Genomic DNA, 27862 nt, shown 5'->3' on the forward strand with positions numbered 1-27862 from the left:
AGCTGAATAATGTTTAAGCTTTCCAGTGTCTTATTCTTGAAGAGTAAGTTCATCAGTCTACCTTTTTATATTGTAATTCTCCACAGCTTGAGATATCGGTCATGAGATCAGGCACATAAGAAGAATGCATATTCAAGCAGATTGTTCAAACAGGCTCCATCACGAAATATTGATCTGGTTTAGACGTCCTGGCCTATTTCTGAACTCTTTGCTTGTAATACCACAGCATGTGAAATACTAACGCAACATCAAATTCTAAAGCTAGCATTAGGTTCGTTTTTATACATTTTACATAGAAATATATAATGTTAATTTCTTCTGTACACTAACGGTCAGTTTGTGGTTGTTTTTTTGCTTTTATTAGTAGTCTCTGTTCATGAAGGCTTCATTTATTTGAACAAAATTACAATAAATATTGTGACAATAATATTGTGAATTATTATTACAATTTAGAATAACTGCATATGTTGTAATCTATTCCTGTGATGGCGAAGCTGAATTTTCAGCATCATTTCTCCAGACTTCAGTGTCACATGATCCTTCAGAAATCATTATAATATGCTGATTCAGTGCTCAAGAGACATTTCCTGTCATTCTCAGTGTTGAAACCAGTCGTGGTGCTTAATGTTTGTGGGGAAACTGTGAAGCATTTTCAGGATTCTTTTATGAGTTGAAAGTTCATATCCTAAGTAAAAGTAAAAAGCAAAAAAAATAAAAAATAAATAAATAAATATGTACTGACCCCAAACATTTGAACTGTTTATAAATGCAGATGCATTTACTACATTGAATGATATTTTTCTGCAATAATATCTGAAGTAAAAAGAACAAAAAAAACCTGAATAACTGCACATAACATTTTTCCCGGCTTGTGAATGAAACCCAACCCTGAGCTGAATCTATCCAAGAATGCACACAAATAGGAAATGACTCATCAACTTAGAAATAATGTGATCTCTCTTGCTAGATGCTGAACAGTTGGCTTGAAAGCGGCAGTTACTGGACAGCAGGAAGGCAAAGCAGGCAGAGGAAATGGATTGGGTGGATAATTCGTTTTAGCTGAGAGAAGACGCATTGATTTATACTTGTGCTTCAGTTCTGCTTTGGGATGACCACAAACTATATTAAGGCTTTTTGATATGGATTCTTGAAAGCTGGCTGACATGTATTTAGCTGCATATTTTAGAGAAATTTTAACATACAGTATTTTACCGTTGAGATTTAGTGTAATACGCAGCAGAATTTCCTGCCCATCTCTCTCTCCTGATTGGATCTGACTGCTGCTTCAGCTGCCTGAGTGTGTCTCCTGCTGGGAAGACCACAAGCACAAAACAAGAGCTCAAGGTCCATTATTGTCTTGTCTTGCTGAGTCAAAGACAACAAACATTTTCAGGTCACTATCTTGAGTGGGGCTTGCCACAGAACTTGTGGCCAGGATGCCTGCTGCACCGAGTCAAAAGAGACAATTCCATGTTTTAAAGATATAAGTAGTAAGACTGAGACCCTCAGGGGCCACAAAACACTACCAGAAGTCAAAATACAAGAAAATGCAAATATATTTGCACTGAAAAAAGAAATGGTATAAAACCCTTTTTTCACTCAGAAATTGTTAGTACATTTCACAAACAAGTAAAAAAAAAAACATGTAAACCAGTATTGTTTTTGTATCTAGATACTTTTAGTTTGATTAATATTTTGAATAATTAAAATTTGTATATTTTCCATTTTCATTTTTAATTTAAAGTTTTAGTAACGGTGTGTTTTTGTCATTTTTAGTTGTTTATATGTCTTTATAGTTTCTATACATTTTTACTTTTATTTTATTTTATTTTAGTACTTCAAGTTAATTTGAAATTATAAAATGAGACATGTTGCCTTTGGCAACTGGCCAAAATTAAGTTTTTCTTAAAAAAATGTTCATAACATTATGGTTTTAGTTTTAGTTGACTATAATAACCCTGCAAGTAACACAATACATTTAAATTAAATTCAGAAATTAAATTCTAAGTAGAAAAACAGAAACAGTATTTTTTATTTTTACCTACTCCAGTAGTCTTTGTTTTATTAAAAAACTTTGTATAATGCACTATGCATGTTTTCAGTTGCTAAGGTGTTATGGATGCTCGGTTTTGCTAGGGTATTAATAATTGCCAGCAAGCAAAAGTCTGATTGCTTAGAAAATTAATTGCACGCATCTCCTTAATAAGCCTTAATATTTTTGGGCATCAGTATTGAAGGCATGACCTTGATACTTGTACTGAACCTAATTTCACACCCATGCCCTTCATTTGTCTTTCAGTGTAATGCTCTTGATGTGAATGCAGTGCCTTTGCAGATGACTATTGCTTTAGACTGCAGTAGAGATAAGTGCCATACACACGGCTGAGTGACCGAACCAGACGGGCTCTTCTTTAAATGTGTGTGTGGTGCAGTGGAGTGTGAAGTGGTGATAATGTGGGCCCCTCTCACACTTTGTGTGTGTGATTGAGGGAAAGAGCTGCAGAGCCCCCTCCCTTCAGAATCTACTCCTTCATATGACCACATAAACTGTTACTGCAACAAATAGCTGTAACCGCTCAGATCCTGCCCTGTGGGCCAATATGACAGACATTACTGACTAACACACTCTCTCTCTCTGAAGGACACAGAGGCCATGAGGAGAGCGCTAGCACTGATCGAGTCAAAGATGGGTCAGGCTAAAGGCTGGCTGAGGGACCCTAACGGTCTTCCAGGTAACATAACATCCATTAGCTCACTGGGATATTTCAGCTTTTTGTGCTAGAAACACTGTGACTTTCAGTCAAAACTTCCACAGTAAAATAAGACCATTTATTGAAACTATGCTGTGGAAATTACTAATTGTCCTTTAGCTTCCATATTTAAGCACATACACACGATCGCTAAAATGGATGCATAAATGACGTCTATTTGGACCTGTGTCTCATTTTACATGCTAAGGGAGCATGTACAGTGGAGTCATTGATTATACAGGTCAGAGAGATTGATTATACACTGGTAAAACAGGGGTATTGATAAAACGAATTATGCATGTTTTTGAGATTACAGTATTCTCGAAAAAAAATTATTCCAAAATTTTTAAAACACTAATTAAATTATGAATAATTAAAATAATACCCTAAATTTAGGGGAATAATAATATGACCCCTGGTGTTAGTCCTGTATGAAATACCCTTCTGATCAAAAGTTTGGGGTTCAGTAGGATTTTCAAATGTTATTTGATAATTCGTGTGATGTCATTACTCATGTCTTCAGTGTCACATGATCCTTCTGAAATCATTATTTAATGCTGATTTGGTGCTCAAAAAAAAAAAAAAACCTTTCTTGAAAACAGTTGTACTGCCTTATATTTTGGTGGATTTATTTTAATCAGGATTCTTTGATGAATAGAAAATTAAAAGACCAGCATTTATTTGAAATGTAAATATTTTGGAACATTATAAATGTCTTCAGTATTATTTTTACCATTCAATACACAATTTAAGGCATCCTTATGGAAAAATGTATGAATTTCTTATTAAGAAAACACTCTTATAGACTCTAAACTTTTGAATGGTACACAAAGCCACAAAATCTTTTCAAAAGGTACTAATATGTAATTTGTACCTTTTTTATGTACTTCATATTTGTGTAATGTACATGATTTGAAATGGATCAAAAGTGTATGTGTAGTGGCCTAACACTGTGTTTGTAACGTCTGCTCTGGACGTTCTCGTACAGGAGATCCGGGAGAGCATGCGCTGCGGCAGATACTGGATGAAGCAGGAAAAGTGGGTGAGCTTTGTGCGGGGAAAGAAAGACGAGAGATCCTGGGAACAGCCAAGACCTTGGGCCAGATGACGGATCAGGTGTCAGACGTGCGCACCAGGTACGCCCCATTCAGGTGCACCCGGAGAAAAAGCAGAATTATAATCAAAGCCCATTATACTGCTGATTCAACCGACTAAGAGATTCCTCAGTTCAGCATTTCACACTGAGAGCCAAATGCCAACACATGTTTCTGTGGCGCTTGCGTGAGCTGAATTATGCATCAGTGCAACCGTGTGCTGTTCATAATGATATTCATCATCATTTATACAATGCATTACCCCTGTGTGATGTTTCTCAGGGGCTGTAACTGCGTCTAATTACGAAACGAGAAAGTGTGCCAGGTTTTTCAATAAACAGAGTATAGACGTTGTTTGTTAGCGGGCTAATTCTCCAGGGATAGTTTATTTCTCACTGCTGAGTACAGGAGAAGGAAGGAACGGTGTGGTACAGTTTGGCTCCACGTGTCAGGGATGTTGAAAGCTGGAGTGAAAGTGAAAGATCAGACGCTGGGCTCTGACTTCATTAGATAGACTCAAGGAAAGCAGATTAAAGCTGCAGGGCCGGATAATTAGTGGCTGCCCCGGCCCACTGATCACTGTCAGACACGGCTGACCTACACATGCTATTCAGATGCTTTTCATGTTCAATTTGTTAACGGGTAGTCAGAGAGATCTTAATGTATGATCAAGTCATTCTCTTCTCCTGTTGATTGTGTGATCATGTAATTCTACTATTAAAATAGATTATATTATATTGTTTCTTCAGAGGTCAGGGTGCCACCTCTATGGGTATGCAGAAAGCTCAGCAGGTGGGCCAGGGTTTGGATATTCTGATGGGGAAAGTGGAGAACGCTGCTCGGAAGCTGGAAGCCCTGACCAATGCCAAACAAGCCATCGCCAAGAGAATCGACACGGCCCAGGTCAGTCCTGAAGCATGTTTTGTTAGCGGATTGCAGTGCTCAGGCAGGGTGTCTTAGGTGGTCCTCAACTGGTTTTGGTTAGAGGCTCAGTTGACATGTCAACAAAATACCAACATTTATAACCCAATCATAGCAATGTCAACAACTGTCTCTTTAACAACAATGGAATGTATTATTACTATTATTATATCATTAAGCATATGTAAAATCATTATTAATGGATATTATGTTTGTTATAACTAAAGCAGTTACATGACCCATAATGATTAAACGTTACATAAATCTGCAGCTTGGATAGTTTCAAACAAGTCAATGAATGGCCATTGATGTCAACAACAAAAGATATGTGAAGCGTTTTTTCTGAAAAGTTCTATTTATATTGTAGTCTTTTGTTTAGATTTTATGATATTGATTTGAAGAGACTGTATTTGCGTCCCAGAGGACGTGTGGGTAGGGTACACTTAATTACAGACATGTCCACATTTAATGAGCTGTTGCAGACATCTGTCTGGTCTGATGTTATTTAGTGGAGATGTGCTGTGACTCAGACGTATTTAAAGGGTGGATAACCGGAGGAATCCTTGTACTGTGTGCTGTGACAGAAAACCACAGATGAGTTCAGATGACAGCAAACTATATGATTAGAACATGATTGAATGACAATATGACTATAAATATTCCTTCAAGTTCAAAAACAGGAAATGTTGACAGTGTCAGTCTAGTATGTTTGCTCTGATAATAAAAGAACAGAAGAGCCTAGTTTACTTTTAAAATAACAAATAAAATATTACAAAAATGTACACATTTATTCACCTTTAAGTATGAAAGGATTGTGACAGTTACATAATTTGTATCTGAACTTGAATGGTTGTTTCTGTACAGAGCTGGCTGGCTGATCCTAACGGTGGTCCGGAGGGGGAAGAAAACATCCGCGCTCTTCTGGTGGAGGCCAAGCGCATCGCTGACCTGTGTGAAGACCCTAAAGAGAGAGATGACATTCTGCGCTCCATCAATGAGGTCGCAGGACTCACTGCGAGACTGGTTGAACTCCGAAAAATGTAAGTATAGACCTATATTACATATGAGTTCTTTAAAGAGCCAGTAAGATGAAAATTCTAAGCTTCCTATCACTGTTTATAAGTCCTGTACATTAGGTTTAAATCCATCCAAGGTTAAAAACCATTGTCATTTTGTCAAAATATCATTTTAAAATTACCTCAATTCTCAGAGATCCCCAAACGGTTCGCGCGAATCTGTTCAAAAGATTCAGTTTCCTTAAACCCCACCTTTCGGTAGCATACTGTGTTCTGATTGGTCAATTAACATAGTCAGGTTTGATTGGTTGTTCCGCACACACCTCCACGGTAAACTATGCGTTAGCATCTTTTTGGGGTGATTTATGTCTTATTCCTCTCAAAAAAAACTTGAACAGTCTCGCTGCTTTTTCTTCTGTGTGGGTGTATTCAAGCCGCGAGCTTCAGTTTGAATCTGAATAGCGCGTTCAGCGCGGGGGCGTGGTCACATATAACGAAGGGAGACATGAAAAACAGACATAGCGTTGTTTTCATATGGATTACTTTATCACAGAATATCTGTTCAGCAGCACTTGTTTAGTTTTAAAGTAGACATGTCAAGCTTTCTATAGATATCTCTCTCATGTCTCTTCGTTGAGTATTCACAGAGTTACACTTCATTTTAATGACGTGTTTGTACATGACGATCAGCGAAGACAGGCTGCAGACAGCACACATACTGATAAGACGCTCGGGAGAAAACAAACACATAACTTTGTTGTACTGCTCTGGTATTGTGGTAAAAATGAATTTTAGCCATTGGTTCTTCTGATTTTCATTCTTTGGCAGTGAAAATAAAACAAACTTGCCTTTACAATTAAAAACACACTGTCTCCTCGACATGATGCTATCACACCAACCAGAGCGTCTGTGTGGGGGGTGGAGCAGGTCAGAGTTCCGTTTCTCTCAAGACGGTAGGCGGAGATTATTATGCAAAGTGTTCCTAGTGACGTACATAGAGATGGGCAAAAGATTTGAAATCTATAACGACACGTTTCAGCGATTCAGAGTCGACTCCTTACTTTAGAAGCCAATAACTTTATAAATCGTGTACTTTTTGGTTTAATTACTATGCACATTGTTTACACTGATGTACAGCTACATCATACACTGTAATTTTTGATATCCCATCTGTGTGGCTCTTTAATTTACAAAAGCATTCAAAGTATCCTTTCCACTTTCAAAGGACAGATGGTTTGCAGCTTGATATCAGTCATGCCAGTCTGTCATGTTTAGATAATGTTGTGTCTTTGATCAGCACTTGAAAAAATTTGAAATTGGCAAACCAGCATCATGTTCAGGGTAAGAACCGATTACCGTATTTTCCGGACTATAAGTCACACTTTTTTTTCATAGTTTGGCTGGTCCTGCGACTTATATTCAGGTGCGACTTATTTATAAAAATTAATTTGACATGAACCAAGAGAAATTAACTAAGACAAATGAACCAAGAGAAAACAATACCGTCTCCAGCCGCGAGAGGGCGCTCTATACTGCTCACTGCTCCTGTAGTCTACACTGAAGACATAGAACGCCCTCTCGCAGCTGGAGACGGTAATGTTTTCTCTCGGTTCTTGGGTCTAAATAAATGCGACTTATAGTCCAGTGCGTCTTATCTTTGTTTTTTTCCTCATCATGACATATTTTTGGACTGATGCGACTTATACTCAGGTGCGACTTATAGTCCGAAAAATACGGTATGTAACCAGGATAAAGTGATGTGACTCTTAAAGCTTTCATAATATTATGAAATTATAATAATATTTTTACTATAATTATAATATTATCTTAAATAAGTTTGTGGTCAGTAAGTGGTTTTAAATAAATGCTGTTGTTTTGATCTTTTTATTCATCAAATAATGTTTAATCTAAAAAAAATATTTGCAACATTGAAAAAAAAAAGAGAGAAATATTTGTTTCCATAAGAAATGTAGATTTGCCATCACAGGAAATGTCTCAATGATTATTTTATATATTTCTTGTCTTTTGCTCATGGTAATTTTGTAAAACAATTTTTTTATTTTTATGTGTTAAATCTGATGTCCTGGCCTTTTTTTGTGCCACAGTGGTAAAGGAGATACTCCTGAGGCTAGAGCGCTGGCCAAGCAGATTGGCACAGCTTTGCAGAACTTGCAGGCAAAGGCTAACCGTGCTGTGGCCAACATGAGACCTGCCAAGGCTGCTGTTACACTAGAGGGCAAAATGGAGCAGGCCTTGCACTGGATTAACAACCCTGGAGTGGACGATCATGGAGTAGGTGGGTGGCAATATGAGGTAAAACATTACCTCTTAAACACAAAAAGAAGCTTGGCAATTTAGAATTAAATCAGTAACTGTTATTATATCTGTGTCTGTTATTAAGTGCAGTAAAATGCTCATCTGGTCATCTGAGGCTATTATTTTCCCCCAAAGGATAACACTGGCATATTGAATGACTTATTCATTTGTATGGAACTGGTCACTTGACTCTGGACTTTTATACTGTGTGATGTGACAGATGGCTATTTTCTCTGTCCCGGTTGTATTTATGTTCATACTTAAACTATTTCAAAACATAAATAGCTGCTTCGTGTCCTATTCACAACAGGTCATGTTACTTTCAAGTTAACTTAGTCTTGGAGTAACTCTAGACCAGAACTGCACAGTTTAGTACCAGAGTTTGTCCCAGTTCACATACTTACACTATGATCTAAACGTTTAGGAGAAAGTCCACAATTTTGAGTGTATGGCAAGACCAATATTAGGACAGCTCTTCCTAGCTTTATAATGGCAATGAATGGTGAGATTTTGAAGCAAAATAAAGTGCATCCATCCATCATAAAAAAGTGCTCCACACTTCCTTCTAAAGTGAATCGATGCGTTTCTCAAAGAAAAATATCCGTATTTAAGACTTTATAAAGTTTATTAAGAATGAAATTCTCTACCTTCTGCTATCTTTCCAAATTATATCCAAATTCCCAGACATTTTTCTTTACAAATCCTCGATTTGTACTTCTAATTCATGTTTTGTTTTGCTCTGTCTCCTGCACTTTGCATTCATCATTTGCAGTTTATTTCATGATTCAAAAAGAGTTAAAACTAAAAAAATCACTTTTAAAATAAATATGACTTAACTTGATAAAGCATGGCAAAGACATGAAACTCACATTTGTGGTCTACAGCATCAAAAGATGACGAAGCTAGACAAAGATGCATGGCAAAATCAGGGTTATAAATACAAACTACTAATGAGCAAATGTGCACCTGACCAAAAAACACATGACCATAATGAAAGCAATGAACCAATGAGAATCAAGCACAATTGAAAACAAATGCACATGGCATAAACACAAGGGAAATGTGAGTTTTACTTCAAATAAATCGCATCTGGTTGGGTGGTAACACATGGACTATGAATGAATGACTCCCAATCTTTTGTCAGAGATGGTGAAAAAATGGCTTAACATATAAAAAGTTTTGATTATGATCGTGGCTTAAAGATAAAATGTGTAATGTTTATCAGCTTTAAGCAATCTGTTGGTTAATTTCCCTGAAGAGACTCTGTTTGTCCAAACAGTAGTATGATGTAGTCAGCAGTGTTTGGGACACCTGTTTGATTGTTCATGAGAAATGGCACATTTCATTGGGAGCCTGTCATGTCTCTGTCTGTAGGCCAGGCTGCCATACGGGGGCTGATAGCAGAAGGCTGTCGGCTGGCAAACTCTCTACCAGGGCCGTACAGACAGGAACTGCTAGCAAAGTGTGAGCGAGTGGAGCAACTGATGATGCAGTTATCAGATCATGCGGCGCGGGGAGAGGGAGAGAGTCCTCAGGCGCGCGCCGGGGCCGCTCATCTCCTGAATGCAATTAACGTGAGGCAACGAGTCCCCCTTTTCTATTAACAAAGATCCCAGTATCTTTCTCCCGCAGCAGGTGTGGGCGAAGCATTATCAAATAGGAAGTGCAGAGGTCACATCTGCTGGCTTTAAAGTACTCCAGTACACAAAGAACAAGGGCTTTTATCTCAGTATGATATATAAGCAAATGCCACCCTCTGCTGGGAAATATTTGCATGACAGTTTTTTTGTTTTCATTAAATGTTTATTTTTGTTTTTGAATGCACACTTAAATAACCACATCATATCATATTTTCCTTTAAGGATCTAAAGGCAAAGATGCAGGAAGCAATGACCCAGGAGGTGTCTGATGTTTTCAGTGATACGACCACACCAGTTAAACTCCTGGCTGTGGCAGCAACTGCGCCTCTTGAGACCCCCAACAGAGAGGAGGTCAGCTCAGTATACAGAGCGCAGCATGCTTTTCAGTGTCATATCCAATATGCTAATTCACACAAAGCATTCCAAGCCATAAACCTAATTGTAAAAAAACTTTCACCATTTTTTAAAAAGACTTTCGCTATTTTTAGAAGGTAATATAAACTTTTATTCTTAGGGCTAGTTTTTATTTTATTTTGAAGGAATCCCCAAAATCATTTTGAAAAACCATCAGAAATGCATACAAACATACTAAGTCATTATTTATAGTTATTATAGTTACCTTATACTTAAAGAGAAATTTGCGATAACTAAAATAGAATATAATATAATAAAACTTAGTTGCCAAGGCAACATTTCTCATTTTTGTTAAGTTTAACTTGAAGTGCTAAAAGAACTAAAACTAAATAAACTATAAATAATACTAATAAAAAAACTATATAGATGTTAAAAAAAACTAATTCAAATAACAAAAACACAACAAAATTACTAAAACTTTAAAATAAAATATTAAAATATTAACAAAAACTATGATAGTATACCAATAAAGCTAAATGATTAATGATAAAATAATCATTCTAATTAATAACATGAATTCAAAAATGAATGCGTTTTTGTATTTTCTCCCCTCTAGGTGTTTGAAGAAAGGGCGTCTAACTTTGAGAATCATGCCAGTAGACTGGGTGCTACAGCGGAGAAGGCCGCTGCCGTGGGAACAGCCAATAAGAGCACAGTTGAAGGCATCCAGGCGGCTGTGAAATCATCCAGAGATCTTACACCTCAGGTATGTGTATGTGTGTGTATCCGTGGACGGCCAGAGGTACTTCAAGAGCACATAATGGCGTGCTTGACCTGATAGTTGAACATGCTTTTTGATGCCAGATATTACCAAAAATCATGATCTCGAGTGAGACCTCATTCTTAAAAATAGCAATGTGTGAGAAAAGTAAAATTAGAGTGTTAAATTATGAGGATGTTACGGAGCACCGCACATGACATGCAGGAAAAAATAGTAGGCTAAATCGTGTGTACGATTTACTAATTCATTCCCTCGATTTACAAATTGTGCGAACAATTTACTAATTCGTTCCTTCGATTTGCTAAATCTTGCGCACGATTTAGCAAATCAAGGGAACGCAATAGCAGTCGTGTGCACATTTTAGTATATTGGGGGAACGAATTAGCAAATCATGCACACAATTTATAAATTTTTTCTTGCATGTCATGTGCGGGGCTCCGTAGGATGTTTCTAAAATAACAAGCTTTTATATTGTCACAGTAATAATACACTTTTTTTTTTTTTTTCGCCACTCACTTTTATTGTGATTTAAAACACACAAACCTTTTAAAACAATATTTATTTGTTAAAAAGTGGGACTTTAGACATAACTGTAATTTTGACAGCCTTTGTAAGAAAAAAAAGTTTTTTTTTTATATAAAAGATATATCAGCGCACATCATTTTTTCTGTTGATAATTCTTCCAATAAAGGCTTTCAGAATGAGTACTATTAAGCTGGTTGTGATTGAATTAAATTGTGCATCTGTCTTTTGTTATTCTCATGAGTAGGTCACTTCTGCTGCACGCATTTTGCTGAAGAACCCTGGCAACCAGGCTGCATACGAGCACTTTGAGACCATGAAGAACCAATGGATTGACAACATTGAAAAAATGACCAGTAAGCAAAGCCCATATCAGATGAAGTACCCCATGCAATCTTTTGAAAATCATTGAAATATTCCAACTCTTTATTTCAGGTCTTGTGGATGAAGCCATTGACACTAAATCCCTCTTGGATGCTTCAGAGGAGGCCATTAAGAAAGACATCGATAAATGCCGGGTGGCAATGGCTAACGTTCAGCCCCAGATGTTGGTTGCAGGGGCCACCAGCATTGCCCGGCGGGCTAACCGGGTCCTTCTGGTGGCCAAACGGGAAGTGGAGAACTCAGAGGACCCGAAATTCAGAGAACTGGTCAAAGCTGCTTCAGATGAACTTGGTAGAACAATCTCACCCATGGTTATGGCTGCTAAAGCCGTGGCAGGAAACATCCAGGATCCAGGTCTTTTTTTTGTTTGTTAATTTTTCTAGATACATTTATAGAAAACAATTTATTCTGATTACTGACAGAAATCTTTTTCTCCTCATGATTAGGTTCTCAAAAGAGCTTCCTGGACTCTGGCTACAGGATCTTGGCTGCTGTTGGGAAAGTCAGAGAAGCCTTCCAGCCTCAGGAGCCTGACTTTCCTCCTCCACCTCCAGACCTTGATCAGCTGCATGTAAGTGCCGCAGCTCTACATCATTAAAGCTTCGATTCAGGTCTTAAAGGAACAATTCTGTCCTTATTTACTCACCAATATGATTCTGTCAGGTCAGTGATGATCAGGCTCCTCCCAAACCGCCCCTTCCAGAGGGAGAGGTACCTCCACCGAGACCTCCACCCCCAGAAGAGAAAGACGAGGAGTTCCCTGAGCAGAAAGCTGGCGAGATGGTGAGCGAGCCGATGATGGTGGCGGCCAGGCAGCTACACGACGAGGCCCGTAAATGGTCCAGCAAGGTGAGTGGAACTATCATGTTCTAGGCACAGAATCTTTCCTTGTAGTTCTTAAGAAATACATTATCGTTCAAAAGTTTGGGGTCAGTACGTTTTTCTCAAGAAATTAATACTTTTATTATGCATGGATGCAGTAAAATGATCAAAAATGACAGTAAAGACTTTTACGTTGTTACTAAACATTTCAAATAAACTGTGTTCTGTTGAACTTATATACATTGGAATATCCAAAAATAAAATATTAATAATCACGGTGTCACGGTTTCCAACAAAATATTAGCAGCTAATCAGCTGCTCAACACTAAAGACTCGAGTGATGGCTGATAAAAATACAGCTTTGCCATCACTAGAAACTGAAAACAGAAATAACATTTATTTTTTGTCTTGTAATAATATTTCATTATAATAATTTTTTACTGTACTGTATTTTGAAATTAACAAATGCAGCCTTGGTGAGCATAAAAAACATCTTAAAAAAAAAAAAAAAAACTTACCGACCCCAAACTTTTAAACTGTAATGCACTATAAATAAAATACAATACTTAATAATTTAAAGGAGGGGTGAAATGCTATTCCATGCATACTGAGTTTTTTACACTGTTAAAGAGTTGGATTCCCATGCTAAACATGGACAAAGTTTCAAAAATTAAGTTGTAAGTTTGAAGGAGTATTTCTGTTCCAAAAATACTCCTTCCGGTTTGTCACAAGTTTCGGAAAGTTTTTTTCGAGTATGGCTCTGTGTGACGTTAGATGGAGCGGAATTTCCTTATATGGGTCCTGAGGGCACGTCTGCCAGAAGAGCGCGAGCTCCCGTATAGCAGAGCACTGAGAGCAGAGACATTCACTGATCAGAGTGAGAGCGTCGCGTAAAGTCACAAAAGGGCAAGACAACCCTGCACAGATTACCTAAAGAGAAACATCATTAAGGGACCAGTGGATAGAGTTTATTTTTACAGAGCATCAACGGAGTTGTGCAAGTGTTTGTGTTTGTTCCCTGCATTTCGAAGATGCTTGTTCTACAAACAAGGCCCAGTTTGATGCCGGATTTGCACATCGTTTATTTCTTAAGGATAATGCAGTCCCAACGAAAAAGGGCCACGATCGTGTGTTGGAACCGCAGGCGGTGAGTAAAACTGCTTCAAATATCTCTGCCTCCTTGTTAGTGCGTCCCCTCCCATGCCGAAGACCCGGGTTCGAGCCAGGATATTGAGTGAAAACGAGCATTTCACCCCCCTTTATAATAATTATAATTAAAGGGTGAATTTCACAAAGACTGTCAAGATGAAACTGGAAAAAGTTTATGTAATAAAAAAATGTTCAAATGTTTGAGATGCGCTTTGTGTACTGGTCTGCTTTCTATGATTGTCAAATGTTGTTTCTGTTGAATTCGGATCGTTTTTTTGTTTTCTTTAACCTGAAATGTGGAGATCTCTCTGTGATGATTCCAGTTTCAGGGGGAAAAAGAATGGAAACTGTCATCTATGAAAGAAATGTTTGCATGCTCTAACGTTTTAACAAGCAGACTCATTTTTTTTTTTACTATAGTGACGGACCAATACATGATTTTTTTATGAAATAAGACTGACAGGACTATCTGAGTTAACTTTAATCTTCCTCAGTGGATGCACTATCATCTGAAACAAGCTCAGTACAAAGGCTCTTGTAGGTGCTAGAAGGGGACGTAAGCTGTAATACTTATAAAATCCAATCAGGAGACTGTCGTGAGAGCCCACTGGGTGTGTTTGACTTAATGAATGTGTCGTTGTACTTTTGTGGATGTTTTTGTGCTACTTCTTCTACGTCTATAATACTCGAACAGTCCTGCTTTATCTCAGTCCCTGTGAAAATTATTTGTGCTCTTGCGTTTTAACATGGTTTTTACCTGTTTGTATCTTTTTTTTTTTGTTCAGTTATGGTCATTTTCACTAACTAACTGGATTAATGAGATGCTGATTTATTGCAGGAAGATAGACCGATATGCTACTATTCAAATATTTGGGGTCAGTAAGGTTTTGTTTTTGAAAATGGTCTCCTACACTCACCAAGACTGCATTAATTTGTAAAAAAATAAAATAAAAACCGTAATATTGTGAAATATCATTACCATTTAAAATAACTTTTTTCTAGTTTAATATAATTTTAGATGTAATTTATTCCTGTGATGGTGAAGCTGAATGTTCAGCATCATTACTGCGGTCTTGAGCGTCACATGATCCTTCAGAAATCATTCTAATATGCTGTTCAAGAAACATTTCTTATTATTATTATCAATGTTGAAAACAGTGTGCTGCATAATATTTTTGTGGAAACCATGACATTTTATTTTAGGGTTTTGTTTTCTGAATAGAAAACTCAAAAGAACGGTATTTAATTGAAATAGAAATATTTTAAAACATGTCTTTACTGCCATTTCTGATCAGTTTAATGTACCCTTGTTTAATAAAAGTATTAATTACTTACAAAAAGCTTTTGAATGTTAGTGTAAATGGAAAATATGGTCTATATGACTGACTGTTTTGGCAGCTATATATATATATATATATATATATATATATATATATATATATATATATATATATATATATTAGAATTAATATTAGAACAATATTTTATTTTATAAGTAACAATAAATGATTGGAAAAGTAGAAAAAAATAAAAATAATAATAAACAAAAATACTTTTCAACTAATGGTCAGAAATTTAAATCTCTGTAATAATAATAATAATAATAATAATAATAATAATAATTAATTTGCAGTAATGTAAAAGCTGCTTTTTTTGAAGAACCCATTATGAATTTCATCTTATCTTGTTGGGGGCTTTACTTGTTCGCTCTGTCCAGTTGAACCACCCAGTTTCTATTCTCTGCGAGCATAGATCAGTTCCCAGATTTTTCAGTTGACATCATAAACCCTGTGGCAGACGTTACCCAGCAGGACTCTCTCCCAGCCATCCTAAACCCAGCTGATCCCACAATCATATCCTGGGAATCTCCATACAGTGCCTCTCGTACTAACTCTGTCCTTCTCTCTCCATGCTGGATCCTTCCTTACCCCCCTCCATCTCCTCCTCCTTCCCAGCCTCCCCAGCCTGAAGGGACACACGACGGGTTTGAGACCGCTGTAGATATAGACAATGAGGATGAATTCACAGACATCGAGGATGATTTTGAGCCAGAGCTTCTCTTAATGTCTTCAAATCAGCCAGTTAACCAGCCCATTCTGGCCGCTGCGCAGTCTTTGCACCAGGAAACCCGCAAATGGTCCAGTAAGGTACTCTGCTTTCTGGCCCCGGTGGGCTGCAGCATCTCTTGTGCATCCAGATATTACTATGGGAATGCTGAAACCAGATAGCTGCTGCTGCTGTTGCTTCACACTTGGGTCCGGTTGTTTTTTTGCTGCTGGGGGTTGCCAATGACCACGACTGGAATTGCAAGTTTGTTGTGCATTTCTTGGACAAACTGATACTGGCTTCACAAGTCTCCCTGCTCATTTCTGATAGTGTCACGACTCTGTGCCCTGGTTTGATCGAGGAGCCATTCACTCACAACACTCTGCTTTTGCCACCCTGTCAAGCCATGGATGACAGTTTCCCGATGACTTCAGAAGTCATGTCACATGCCTGTTTGTTTGTTGGCCACTTCAAAGCCATTGTAGGATATTACATTTTAACACTGAAACTTTGCATGCATGTGTATAAACACAACTGTCTCACTAACGGATCATGCAGAACTCTACTCAAAGTAGTATAAAGATCAAATGTATATTTAGATTTTATTTTTTTAATAATTATGATTTATTCGTTAGATGGGCATGATATTTCTGACAAGTTGGAAGAAAATACATTAGATTATGTCATTAGACACTGTCAGAGTTTCTTGTGCTGACAAAATAACAAATAAAAACTTCTGTCATGGCTAAAAAAAAAAGAAAAAAGAAAATTTTTATCTTACAATCTTACAAACTTTTTTCTTGCAATTGTTAGATAGTTTCAATTGCATTGAAAAAAAGTCATTACTGTGAGATGAATACTCTTTTACCATGGCAAAGTAGATTTACAAAATGGTAACAAGCATGCATATGCTTTTTCGTTTGCACTGAAAAATTTCTCGTTAGTGTGTTTTTGTTGTATTTCTCACATTTAATCCAACATATGTGACTTCAGGAGACATGACAAAACCTACACTAATTTCAAAAAAGCATGACTGATGTGCACTGGATGAATATGATCTAAACACTATTTGTCTTCTAAAAAGACGTTAGACACAGATTAAAAACGGGCAAAAATAATCTACTTGAACAAAGTACATCTGTAATCAAACCCTTATTTAAAGTCCTTATGCTAAGGGTTTCATGGGTTTTTTCTTCTTAGGGTAATGACATCATTGGAGCAGCTAAGCGCATGGCCCTGCTCATGGCGGAGATGTCTCGTCTGGTGCGTGGAGGCAGTGGGAATAAACGTGCCCTCATTCAGTGCGCCAAGGACATCGCCAAAGCCTCCGATGAGGTCACACGGCTGGCTAAGGAGGTAGCCAAGCAATGCACCGACAAACGGATTCGCACAAACCTGTTGCAGGTCAGTGGCGCAAATATTAATATTAGTTGAGCACTGTTAAATGAATATTTGCTAATTGTCTTGTTTTGTCCAGTAAATTTGTAAACTCTCAAATGTTTATTCCAGGTTTGTGAGCGTATCCCAACTATTAGCACTCAGCTGAAGATCCTGTCCACAGTAAAGGCCACAATGCTGGGACGGACAAACATCAGTGAGGAAGAATCTGAGCAGGTGAGGAGACGAGGCACATTCACACCCATCTTTAATGAAGGATTTATTGGATTGGAATTAAAATGATTGTTTGGTTTTAAGGCAACTGAGATGCTTGTGCATAACGCACAGAACCTCATGCAGTCCGTGAAGGAGACGGTCAGAGAAGCAGAAGCTGCCTCCATCAAGATCCGCACAGATGCAGGGTTCACTCTTCGCTGGGTCCGAAAGACCCCTTGGTACCAGTAAACCGAGGACTAGTTGTTTTCAATTAGCAATTAGCAATTCGCACTCTTGCCTTTTCAAGCATCTGAGATCTGACAAGGGATGGCAGAAAAAAAAAGCACCCGATCTGATTCTTCTATTTTTGGACATCAGTGTTTGGCTCTAGTTTCAGGGAGACTGGTATTACTTATTTTTATTTACTTGCTAGTATGGGTACCTAAACTGCTCCTCCTAACAGAGGCTATTTTTGTCCTGAAAGTTTGCTGTAGTTACCTTTATCTCACACTACTGAGGTATAGTGTAGGAGTAAACAGGAAGCACATTTTAAATATATATTTTTGGTATATTGAGTTTCCAAATTCCACGTATATATATATATATATATATATATATATATAATTTTATTTTTGTTGCATGAAAAAGTCTTCTATTTTGTATCGGAGAAAAATGGCATGATGCCTCTCTCGAACAATGTTGGAGTTCATGATGAAATTTACTTTATAAATTAGTTTTTGACAAGGAAATTTTCTTATTGAAAGTGTATATATTTATATTTCTTATATTTCATTAGAAAAATATCACAGATCACTTTTTTGTCGCAAATATAGAACACTATACAATGTTTTAAGTTTTACTTTGTTATTCACAAACCCTTTTGCTGGTTGTTTTTAAGTTATAACTCGAACTATAATTAACTGTTCTTTGCTCATATTTATAATGGACTTTTGCTTAGCTATTTATTAAAAAGGATAATGCATTTTTTGATGGGTCGTGCCATTACAGAGATGTATTTTGCATGGCATGGTTGATGCCAAAGATTTAGTTTTTTACACCTAATATCCATTGGCTATCAAATAAACACATCTGTGGTGTAAATCTACACAGTCATGTGAAAGCTTGGATAGTTAACACTGAAATTCTGAATTCTTTCTGTTAAGCTTGAGAGAGAGTGAATGATTATTTACATTTCTTTACATAAAAGCACAATCCTCACAACAGTTGAAATGTTCTCTCTCAGCTCAGTTTACAGCTGTGATTTTGACGTTTCTCAGTGTGATTCTGTTTGCAATTGTAGTATATCGATGATGGAGCTGTCTTAATGTTTTCACCCATTTCAACTGAATGGGTAACAAGACCCAGGTGGCTTGTTAATATGCGATACCTATGTGTTTGATGCTTAATTAAAGTCTGTTAACACCCTCATTTTATTATTAACTGAAAAGGTTTTTGTTTATGCAATGAAAGTCAAAGCGGTCCAGAACATGTTGTTTTAGACTCTACTGACTTTCAATGTATGGACAAAAACTAAGGTATTAAAAAAAAATATCTTCTTTTGTGTTCTTCAGAAGAAAGTCAGTCAGGTTAATGATTAAATTGCAGGTTTTGAATTTTTGCGTGAACTGCCGTTTTAAGGACAGTAAATTTACAGTATAGAATCAAATGTGTGGAAATTGTGCATAGTATGAAAAAGTCAGTAGCATAAGCTCAACACTATTATTAGCTGAAGATGTACTCTGAATCTGTACAGCTACACGAACGCTATCGTGATGCTTCACTGCCTTGCATTCACTTAACTACAACATTTACATTTTAAAGAGTAACTTTTCAGTCCCCAATATAGTGCCTAGTTATGAAAATTTACAGGGCTGTATCATTACGTGTAAAAGCATGTTGTGGGTTCTGATGACATTTGGACCGGGTGAAAATTACTTCTTTGTGAATGTATATATGACACTAATGTTGACTTTTTTTTTCAGTGTCACAGAAAAAAAAACATCTTATGTGCCTCAAATGAATAAAAAAAAATTCTGTTAACGTGTTTTGTTTGGAAAATTAATTCCCCAAATATGTGAATAAAGGGACAAGTTACTTTCTAATTTGTAAAAGGTACTGCAGTTCAATAATTAGACCAAGATTAAAAGACATTCATTGCTAATATTTTCCAACATATTCAAGTGAAGCTATAATAAACCGTTATAAGTCAGAAGTGGAAACACACAAAGACCTCATTTTGTTCACAAACTTTATAAATCTGAAGGCTTTTGGTTTAAATACATATCTTAAAATGCAGTTCCCTTGACATTTTACAAAATAATGCAATAGTGTGTCCTCCTGTGCAAATCCTCAAAACTTCATTAAGGTGTCAGACCTACATATCTAGCGTATCACTGCAAGTGAGCGCAACTGAACAGATTGTATCACCTGTGCTCATAATGGCTCCATAGTGCTTGCATGTGGCAAACTAATTTAAGTGTAAATTGTCTTTCAAGCTGATACAGCTTCCGTTCACCTCTGAGCATTGATGTGCTTGTATAGTAGATTGCATCACTGTAAATGTATCCTGTTATAAGCATGACTGTTCTTTTAAAGAAAGTCAATTTGAGTGTATGAGGCCTCCTCTATATATATATATATATATATATATATTATATATATATAATATATATATATATATATATATATATATATATATATATATATATATATATATATATATATATATATATATATATATATTAGGGGTGTAACGATACGCGTATTCGTATTGAACCGTTCGGTACGACGCTTTCGGTTCGGTACGCATTATGTATACCGAACGGTTCGTTGGAGTAATTAATTATATTTGAAAAAAAAAAAAAGAGAGAGAGAGAGAAATATAATGATATGCGTTCAACAAGGTAGCCCAATAACCCAAACAACGTAACAGGCAACGCCCCTGACACTCCCGAAGAAGAAAAAAAACACCATCTTATATGTTTATGTTAGGCTACTCAGCAGGCGCTCACTCACTCAGTACACGCTGAAGGCTCGTTGCAAAATAGCCAATGCGTTTAACAGACTAGAAATGAGAAGATCCTCCAATAACCAACAGGTCTGGTGTTTGGGTGCACTTTGGATTCCCTTTAAGCTATAATGGTGATGGCAAGAGAGTGGTGGATAAAAAAAACAACGGTATGTCGCATCTGCAACATGACAGGGTACACCAGCGGGATTACAAAAAAAAAAAAAAAAAAAAAAACCAGCGGGAATATCTGGGATATATGCGTCAGTACTATCTGGGAAAAGAGTCAAGACGAAAAAAAGGAGAAACATGCACGCAGCAAACTATCCCTGCAGCATTTAGAAACTATAGCTTACAGGGAATCCAACCCAAACACCAGACCTGTTGGTTATTTTAGGATCTTATATTTCTGGTCTGTTAAAGGCATTCGACATTTTGCAACGAGCCTTCAGCGCGTGCTGAGTGAGCGAGCGCCTTAGGGGCCGTTCACATATCGTGCCTAAAAACGCATGGAAAACGCTAAGCGCGTCTTTCTCCTCCTTTCCAAAGCGCTCGGGCAGAAGCGCTCATGAGGCGTCTGTCTTTGCTAAGCAACAATGACGTGCTCTCTCCATGAGACGCGGAAATTTCAGCGAAGGATAAATGGATTTACAGCTCTAAAAATCGCTTGCAGTAGCTCTGCTACTAAATTTATTTCAAAATTGCAATCCATATACAACTATGATCAGCTGATCCTTCATCTTGGCTGAGCTCTCAACGTTGTTACGGGAAAGGATGAAGCTGATTGGTTGGTTCTTGTCACATGACCCGCGGTGCGCTTGCGGCATTCTGAAAAGTTGAGATGTTTTTACATTTTGCTGTATCTAAAACGTATCGAACCGAACCGAACCGTGACATCAGTGTATCGTATCGAACCGAACCGTGAATTTTGTGAACCGTTACACCCCTAATATATATATATATATATATATATATATTTTTTTTTTTTCATTCAGAGGCTACTGAACTGGCAAATAAATTTAAATGAAAAAATAAGGCCTGTGAATATGTGCAGAAACTCGGGTACTCTTTTGTGCCAGTATCAAAGACTGTAGAGCAGTATTGTGATTAATGTAATGCGTTTCTGGCAGAGATTTACAGTACCTTCAATCTAATATAATACAGTGTTAATAGATTAATGGAATGTTGTTGATATGAAGTTAAAGATTCCCAAAGAATATGCTCTCCAAATACTCGCCAGTGGAAAGACTTTCACTTCTTGCCAATTCCCAGTTGCTTCCCACAAAACAAGAAATATAAAAACTACAATAACAAATGTAACTGCAATGGTTTAAAAACTTAAGGGAGACTGTGCACAAGGTTGCCATCCTGTATGATTTGTCACTTAGAAAATGTCTCCTCTAATACACTTTTGGCATATCATTGTGAAACTGCAGCTGGCCTCATGTCCTGACCTGGAACTTCCCAGCTTTGGTCACATATTTCACACCCTTGAATGGTTTATATTTCTCTCCATACATGTCTAGACGATTGACTTTCAATCCTGTGAAGCAGACGAGAGAGTGAAGTAAGCATAACTATTTATGTACCAGTGTTTTAAGGTGCTTTACATAACATACATGGGGGTCCCCAAGTCTGGAAATGGGATTTTTGTACACTATTACTAAGTATTATTCAAATAAGAAAGTTTTTGACATCGACCATGTGAACGCCCTCTCGACAAAAGATCAGATTTCTTTCAATGTCATTCTCATTGCATTCTCAATGCTCATTGGATCACATAATAATTCGATTTTACAACCTGCGTAGCTTTAACGTTTTAACAGAAAATTCAAAAAGCATAAAAAAAATTATATTTTCATTCTAAATATCATTTACTGTAATTGTTTTGTCAATCTGATGCATCCTTACTGAATATAAGTAAAAATTCTATTAAAAAAAAAAAAAAAAAATATTGACCCTAAGCATTTGATAGTTGTGTATTTCAGCGATCACATTCAAACATGTGGAAGGAGATGAAAATATTAAATTAAGTTTTAATATTAAGTAGGGTTATAGCAGCTTATTGTGCTTTTTAAAAGCATGTTAATAACAGATGCTTTATCACAATCTGCTGCTGGCAGTGAATAATGACTAAAGCTGATCAAGGACCCTAGCCTACCTGAGATGGCTAACTGCTGGATTTTCAGGTCAATGTTCAGACTTGGGTTCTCTTCTGGTTTAGGAGCTCCAGACTGCAGACTTAGACTTCCTTTCAGATTGGGAAGCTTCTGGGGGTTAAGTTTCCCTATATCCCACAACAAAATCTACAAGACATTCAGAAACTATTAGCCAACATTAAAGGGGAAAAATTGTGTTTCAAATTATCAAAAGCTGTGATGTTACTAGAATAATACAACTACAATAAATCAATAAAAATGGAAAACAGAGAGTTGCATCTGACCTTTGTGACAGGGTCATAGTTGTAGGTTCCCTGAGTCGCATTGAGGTTGGCACTGAGAACCACTTTTGGCATGTGTATGGTCACTACCAAGCACTCTACAGTCTTTCCCATGGTCTGCTTAGGACCCACAGTGATGTCCAGTCGTCCTGAAGAACCAGTCTCAAAGAAACTGATGTTCTGCTTCACATATATCGGGATTGCTACGAGGCTGCAAAAACAGGTAAAAACTTTTAATGGGCAATATCTAAATATCTTTAATACATGTTTTAAGTTTATTGCTTAACCGTTTACTTCAAATCAGCGCTTACTTTTGCGCACTGATGTGATACGACATGAGCTGAAAGTTTCCATCGGGGGGAATGAAGGAGATAACTCTCTCACTTTCCCATCTCTTATAACGGACACATGGATGGAAGCTCACGTCGTCCAGGAGTCTGGGGTTCTGTGGATAGGGAACATACAGTTTTGTTCAAAATAATTATTTCTAATAATACTCTGAAAAGTCAATAAGCTATATAGTCCCTTGATTTAAGAGAGATAATAAAAACTGCATGCATGATAATTTTACAAGGAAAGAAATGTTGATTAAAATTGTTTTAGATAAGAGTATAATGCTTCATCTATTGTTCGTTTTTTTACTATCCATTTTTTAAATGCATGTTATAGTAATTGTGAACAATTTATCTGACTGTGTCTATGTTTCATGTATTTATATTGACCTCATAATGTTTAATGAAAATGTCTATAACTGGACCTTTTGGTGAAAACGTTTAACCTAGCCCTATACAAGCCTGCATCCATCTGCTTTCATTTTTGAGTGCAATGGCCACATCCAAAATTATAGCGAATAAAGCAATGGACAGATCCAGTTCTCCACCAATACATCCCAATATGAAAGGAAAAGACATGTCGCTGATTTGGTTTCATCACAACTTTACACTTTTTAACACAACACACCATAAATGAGAGAGTAAGGTCTGGCATTCCAGAAAGCTTGACACAAGCATCAATAACTCCCTGGATTTCTGCAAAAACTGTAGTTCCTGAAACAGAAGAGTACACCAACATTAACCTTGAAAGGAAGTAGATACCTCAAAACACTGACGTGAACGATATTCCTGTGACATCAAAATATCCTTACCAGACTTATCCAGGATGGCATCGATTTCTTCCACCACATCAAAGTAAGCCTCATTATTGGTATATTTCACACCTGCTCTTCTCCATGGAATGCTGGAGAGCTGACCAGTAGGGAGGGTTTCGCCAACATTACTACTGCCTGAAGATTATTAATCACTTAGATTCTCAACATCACATGGCCATAAACAAAACCCTGAGTGAGTGTGTGTGTGTGGTGTCTTACCTGTGATGGTGTTGACCATCGACCGTAGGATTGTGGGAGGTCTGATGAGTTCTTTTAAGATGTTGGATTCTGTAGCGAGGGGGAAGCCGTTGTCCAACATTTCCTCCAAGAGTTCATAGACTATGACCACATTGTCCTTGATAGTGGTTTCAGAACATTCTCCAAAATAGTCCTGCATAAATGATTATACAACACATTATGATTATTCATCACACATAATAGACCTATAATAAAACGCACACCAAATAACAATAAAAATATTAATTGCTTAAAATCTTTCTAAACCCATATATTTTCTACGCCACACCGTCAAGTGGGTAATGAATACCTGAAATGTCTCTGCGACCCGATGCAGAAATTCTATTACAAAGAGTGGAGGCACTTCTGTTTGGATGACAGAAACGAAGAAGATCTTCTCACGGTAGATGGTTATGAGATAGTGATGAGGGGTGGGGATGACAGGAGGCACATTGTCAGGTTCCACTGCCTTCTCTCGTGCTTCGAAAAAATAATCACAGACGGAGCGGCTTATGACACTCTTCCAGTGTTTCTCCAGGAATAAATCTCCAGAAGTGTTTATCAGAAACAAGCTGTGGATCATGATGAGGGCTGGGAGAGCGACAGGATAATAAATGGGACCGTGAGAATGGGAGTCACAGTGCTAACAGCAGGTATGAGCTACTATGTTACTCCAGTGTTTGGAGAGATATATGCCTAGAAGACAAAGAGTTTTTATAACACTGGTAATTACAAACTAAATATGTATATCTTAAAAAATATATTTTGCCGTAAACAACAGACCCGGAAGAGAAGACAATGCTGAATAAAGTCGTAATTTTTGTTATTTTTGGACCAAACTGTATTTTCGATGCTTCAAAAAATTCTAACTGACCCTCTGATGTCACATGGACTACTTTGATGATGTTTTTCTTACCTTTCTGGACATGGACAGTATACCATACACACAGCTTCAATGGAGGGACTGAGAGCTCTCGGACTAAATCTAAAATATCTTAAACTGTGTTCCGAAGACGAACGGAGGTCTTACAGGGTTTGGAACAACATAAGGGTGAGTTATTAATGACATTATTTTCATTTTTGGGTGAACTAACCCTTTAAGCTAGGTAAACTAGCACAAAACCCACAAATATATTTCCTACCCATTTATTGCTTTATATCTTCCTAATCTGCTGTATATCCAAAACAAATACTCTCTATATAAAATAAAACAATATAATTGCTTACAGTAATTATGTTAGTGTCTTTAAAGCAGATAACAATTTTATACATATTATATCAACGTTTATTCCTCTAAAATCATTAAATAATAATAATAATAAAAAATTATTTAAAAAGAAATAATACTGACCAGATGTTAGGTATAAATGCGGTTCACTGTGCATTTTATGAAGCTACGTTTAAGTTAACGTTACTGAGCTCTGTGCAAACAACTTTATCAAACAATTTACATTTCAAACTAAACGTATCTAACGTTATTTGTGCTGGTCGGAAACAAACTTGTAACATAGATATTACTTTGATATTAAAGACAATGCAGAACTGTGTGATAGTTAACATGAACAAGTTACTCAGAAAAACTAAAAACAAAAGCATAAAGTTTTGTTTCCTGAAACAAGAGTTACAGGATATCCTATATCTACCTATTATTTAAGGCTATAATGTTCAGGTGAACAAACACAGGCAGTCGGTTGTCCATAACTAACTTACACATATCTAAACGTATTTATTTTTTTCAATAATACTTACCTATAGACAGCTGTCTAAATTAACGTTGTCAGACAGTATCCTCCGCTTGGCAGATGTGTCACTCACTCATCGTTCGAGGTTCATGCGTTCGAATCTGTGCCTGTAGCGAATTAATATTAAAGTCGTTTTAAAACACAAACATTCGCTTCTCATGAAAAGAGCTTAAGGTCAAAAATGGTAAACGATACCTCTGCAATTAACGTGTTTAATTAAAGTTTATATTAACATGGGAATCTATATTTTTGTTCCGGCAATGCACAGGGACAGCTATGTGTCTGTGGTAAGTTTTTCTCTCCACGGTTGGAATCATTTCATCGATTCGGTTCTTTTGAACAACTGTTTTCAAAGAGCAATCAACTGGACATATTCACTGGTTCTTTATATTATCACGTGGTTCCTGGTGTGCAGAAACTCTCGGTTTATTACGTTTTTCTATTAAAGTTTATTTAAATGGGAGTTTATTTACATATTCAAACATTTGCAGTTGGATTTATTTGTTACATTTCTGCTATTTGGCTATTAAAGTAACTTCCACCCTGTTAGTCAAATATTCGGTTCAATCGCGATATCTACTGACTCACTGAACATAGAGTCGAATTATTATATTAGCAGCTCATTCATCGGTCCTTGGCACATTACGAAACGGATGTGATCGAGAGACACGATTCTCAGTTCAGTGGGTCCGTGAGAACCCAGCTCGGACCGGTTCGTGAAGGAATAGTTCTGAACGGTTTTGTGAATCGATTCAGTGAAAAGATTCGAATCAAAATAACTAAACGCCGGCTGCTGCGTCTCCAGATGCTTCACTCGCGCAGCAAGGTGTTTGGAACGTAATTGAGAGACCTCTATCACACTACAGCATGGCGTCCGATGAACCTAAAGCCAAGAGGATTAAACTCGATGAAAAAAAGCTCAGGTACAGTAAACACAAGCATCGGCTGAATAGCGTAGACGGACAGAGTCAAACGTGTGTTTGGTGTTTTATTAAACACGGAGTGGTTTGTTTGCGAGCACATTTAGGTCAGAAGGCTAGTCTGCGTGTCATTTAAAGTACACGTGCTGTCAGTTCAGTGCTTTCTCTCAAAAGCACATTGCTGTTTCATTGGAGAGCAAAATATCTGTCATTTTCCCTTCATAGAGCAATGCCGATGACTCAGTTTGATAATGCTGCAAAGCCTTACTCGAAAACTCGTGATCATGGGGCATTTCTTTATGAGTGTACAACATCCAACATTCCAACGATCACTTTAATTATACATAAGCGACTGGTGAGTTCGTGTTGTTGTGTTTAATGCTTTTGAACATCCGTTGTCCTTGAGTGTTTTATATCAACCTCTGGAGTGCGTCCCTCCGGCTCCACGTGTCTTTTGTTATGCAGTCTTGCTCTGCTAAACAGAAAGTCTTACAGCTCTATGCTGACACAAAATCAGCCATGAGTCTAATAGAAGTTACCGTAGTAAGGTATTCGTCTAATGGCTGTTAAGAATAAATGTCAATGTTTGCACACTGTCATGTATGAATAAGGTTTGGTCACAGCTGCAAATTGGCCATTATTGTTTGTATTTGCACATTAGGTGTCAAATGTTGTACTTACGTTTATTAGTACATTTAGGATTATTTTTTACATTTGGCGCCAAATTTTCAGCCACGAAAAATCATAAAGGGGGAACAACTAAGCCCTGCCTGCTAATCAGCCAATCAGCACCCAGTACACCCGGCTGCATCTGGGGCGGGGCTGCACGTGTCGCCCCTCCCCATACCTACTCTGATTGGTTCGATCTTCTTTCATAGACGTACATGAAAGGAAATGTGTGAGTAGTTGTAGGATGGAGTATGTTTAAAAAAAAACTAAAAACGTTGTGGAGTTTTAAAAAGCCTTCATTATAGCCGATAA

General features: G+C 37.2%; 3 protein-coding genes across 11 annotated transcripts in view; 2 read left to right on the forward strand and 1 right to left on the reverse strand.

Annotated features, from left to right (window-relative positions):
• Positions 1-19428, forward strand: part of LOC128026209 (vinculin) — a 37963-nt gene extending 18535 nt beyond the window's left edge. For 3 of the 7 annotated variants that reach the window (XM_052613055.1, XM_052613060.1, XM_052613061.1), the window contains 16 exons: positions 2639-2732; positions 3739-3886; positions 4594-4747; positions 5630-5805; positions 7887-8077; positions 9472-9671; positions 9960-10088; positions 10708-10857; positions 11642-11750; positions 11830-12132; positions 12225-12349; positions 12442-12627; positions 15705-15896; positions 16996-17199; positions 17305-17409; positions 17491-19428. In XM_052613055.1, the coding sequence (XP_052469015.1) occupies positions 2639-2732; positions 3739-3886; positions 4594-4747; positions 5630-5805; positions 7887-8077; positions 9472-9671; positions 9960-10088; positions 10708-10857; positions 11642-11750; positions 11830-12132; positions 12225-12349; positions 12442-12627; positions 15705-15896; positions 16996-17199; positions 17305-17409; positions 17491-17637 (2613 nt within the window). In that variant the 3' untranslated portion in view covers positions 17638-19428. Of the gene's footprint in view, positions 1-2638; positions 2733-3738; positions 3887-4593; positions 4748-5629; positions 5806-7886; positions 8078-9471; positions 9672-9959; positions 10089-10707; positions 10858-11641; positions 11751-11829; positions 12133-12224; positions 12350-12441; positions 12628-15704; positions 15897-16995; positions 17200-17304; positions 17410-17490 lie in introns of those variants that run through there. The other 4 variants (XM_052613056.1, XM_052613057.1, XM_052613058.1 and 1 more) reach the window with 4 other exon arrangements.
• LOC128026211 (adenosine kinase-like) overlaps positions 1-27862 on the forward strand; it is a 176284-nt gene that overhangs the window by 12844 nt on the left and 135578 nt on the right. Inside the window, exon 1 of one of the 2 annotated variants that reach the window (XM_052613065.1) lies at positions 26298-26884. The exons of the other annotated variant lie outside the window; for it this stretch is intronic. Coding sequence (XP_052469025.1) covers positions 26829-26884 — 56 coding nt within the window. The 5' untranslated portion in view covers positions 26298-26828. Of the gene's footprint in view, positions 1-26297; positions 26885-27862 lie in introns of those variants that run through there. 2 annotated transcript variants of the gene reach the window in all.
• Positions 21070-26068, reverse strand: LOC128026210 (AP-3 complex subunit mu-1). 2 transcript variants are annotated; one of them, XM_052613063.1, is made up of 9 exons: positions 25969-26068; positions 24530-24915; positions 24202-24373; positions 23980-24117; positions 23796-23881; positions 23147-23280; positions 22839-23046; positions 22557-22701; positions 21070-21938 (listed from the first exon to the last, which is right to left on the reverse strand). In XM_052613063.1, the coding sequence occupies exons 2-9, from the start codon at positions 24800-24802 to the stop codon at positions 21838-21840; spliced, it is 1257 nt and encodes a 418-aa protein (XP_052469023.1). In that variant the 5' UTR covers positions 24803-24915; positions 25969-26068; the 3' UTR covers positions 21070-21837. The 2 variants fall into 2 exon arrangements, with proteins under 2 accessions (XP_052469023.1, XP_052469024.1); XM_052613064.1 differs by having other exon boundaries at positions 21073-21938; positions 24530-24810.

This window comes from Carassius gibelio, chromosome A13 (assembly GCF_023724105.1).
Source record: "Carassius gibelio isolate Cgi1373 ecotype wild population from Czech Republic chromosome A13, carGib1.2-hapl.c, whole genome shotgun sequence".
NCBI classification, from domain to species: domain Eukaryota; kingdom Metazoa; phylum Chordata; class Actinopteri; order Cypriniformes; family Cyprinidae; genus Carassius; species Carassius gibelio.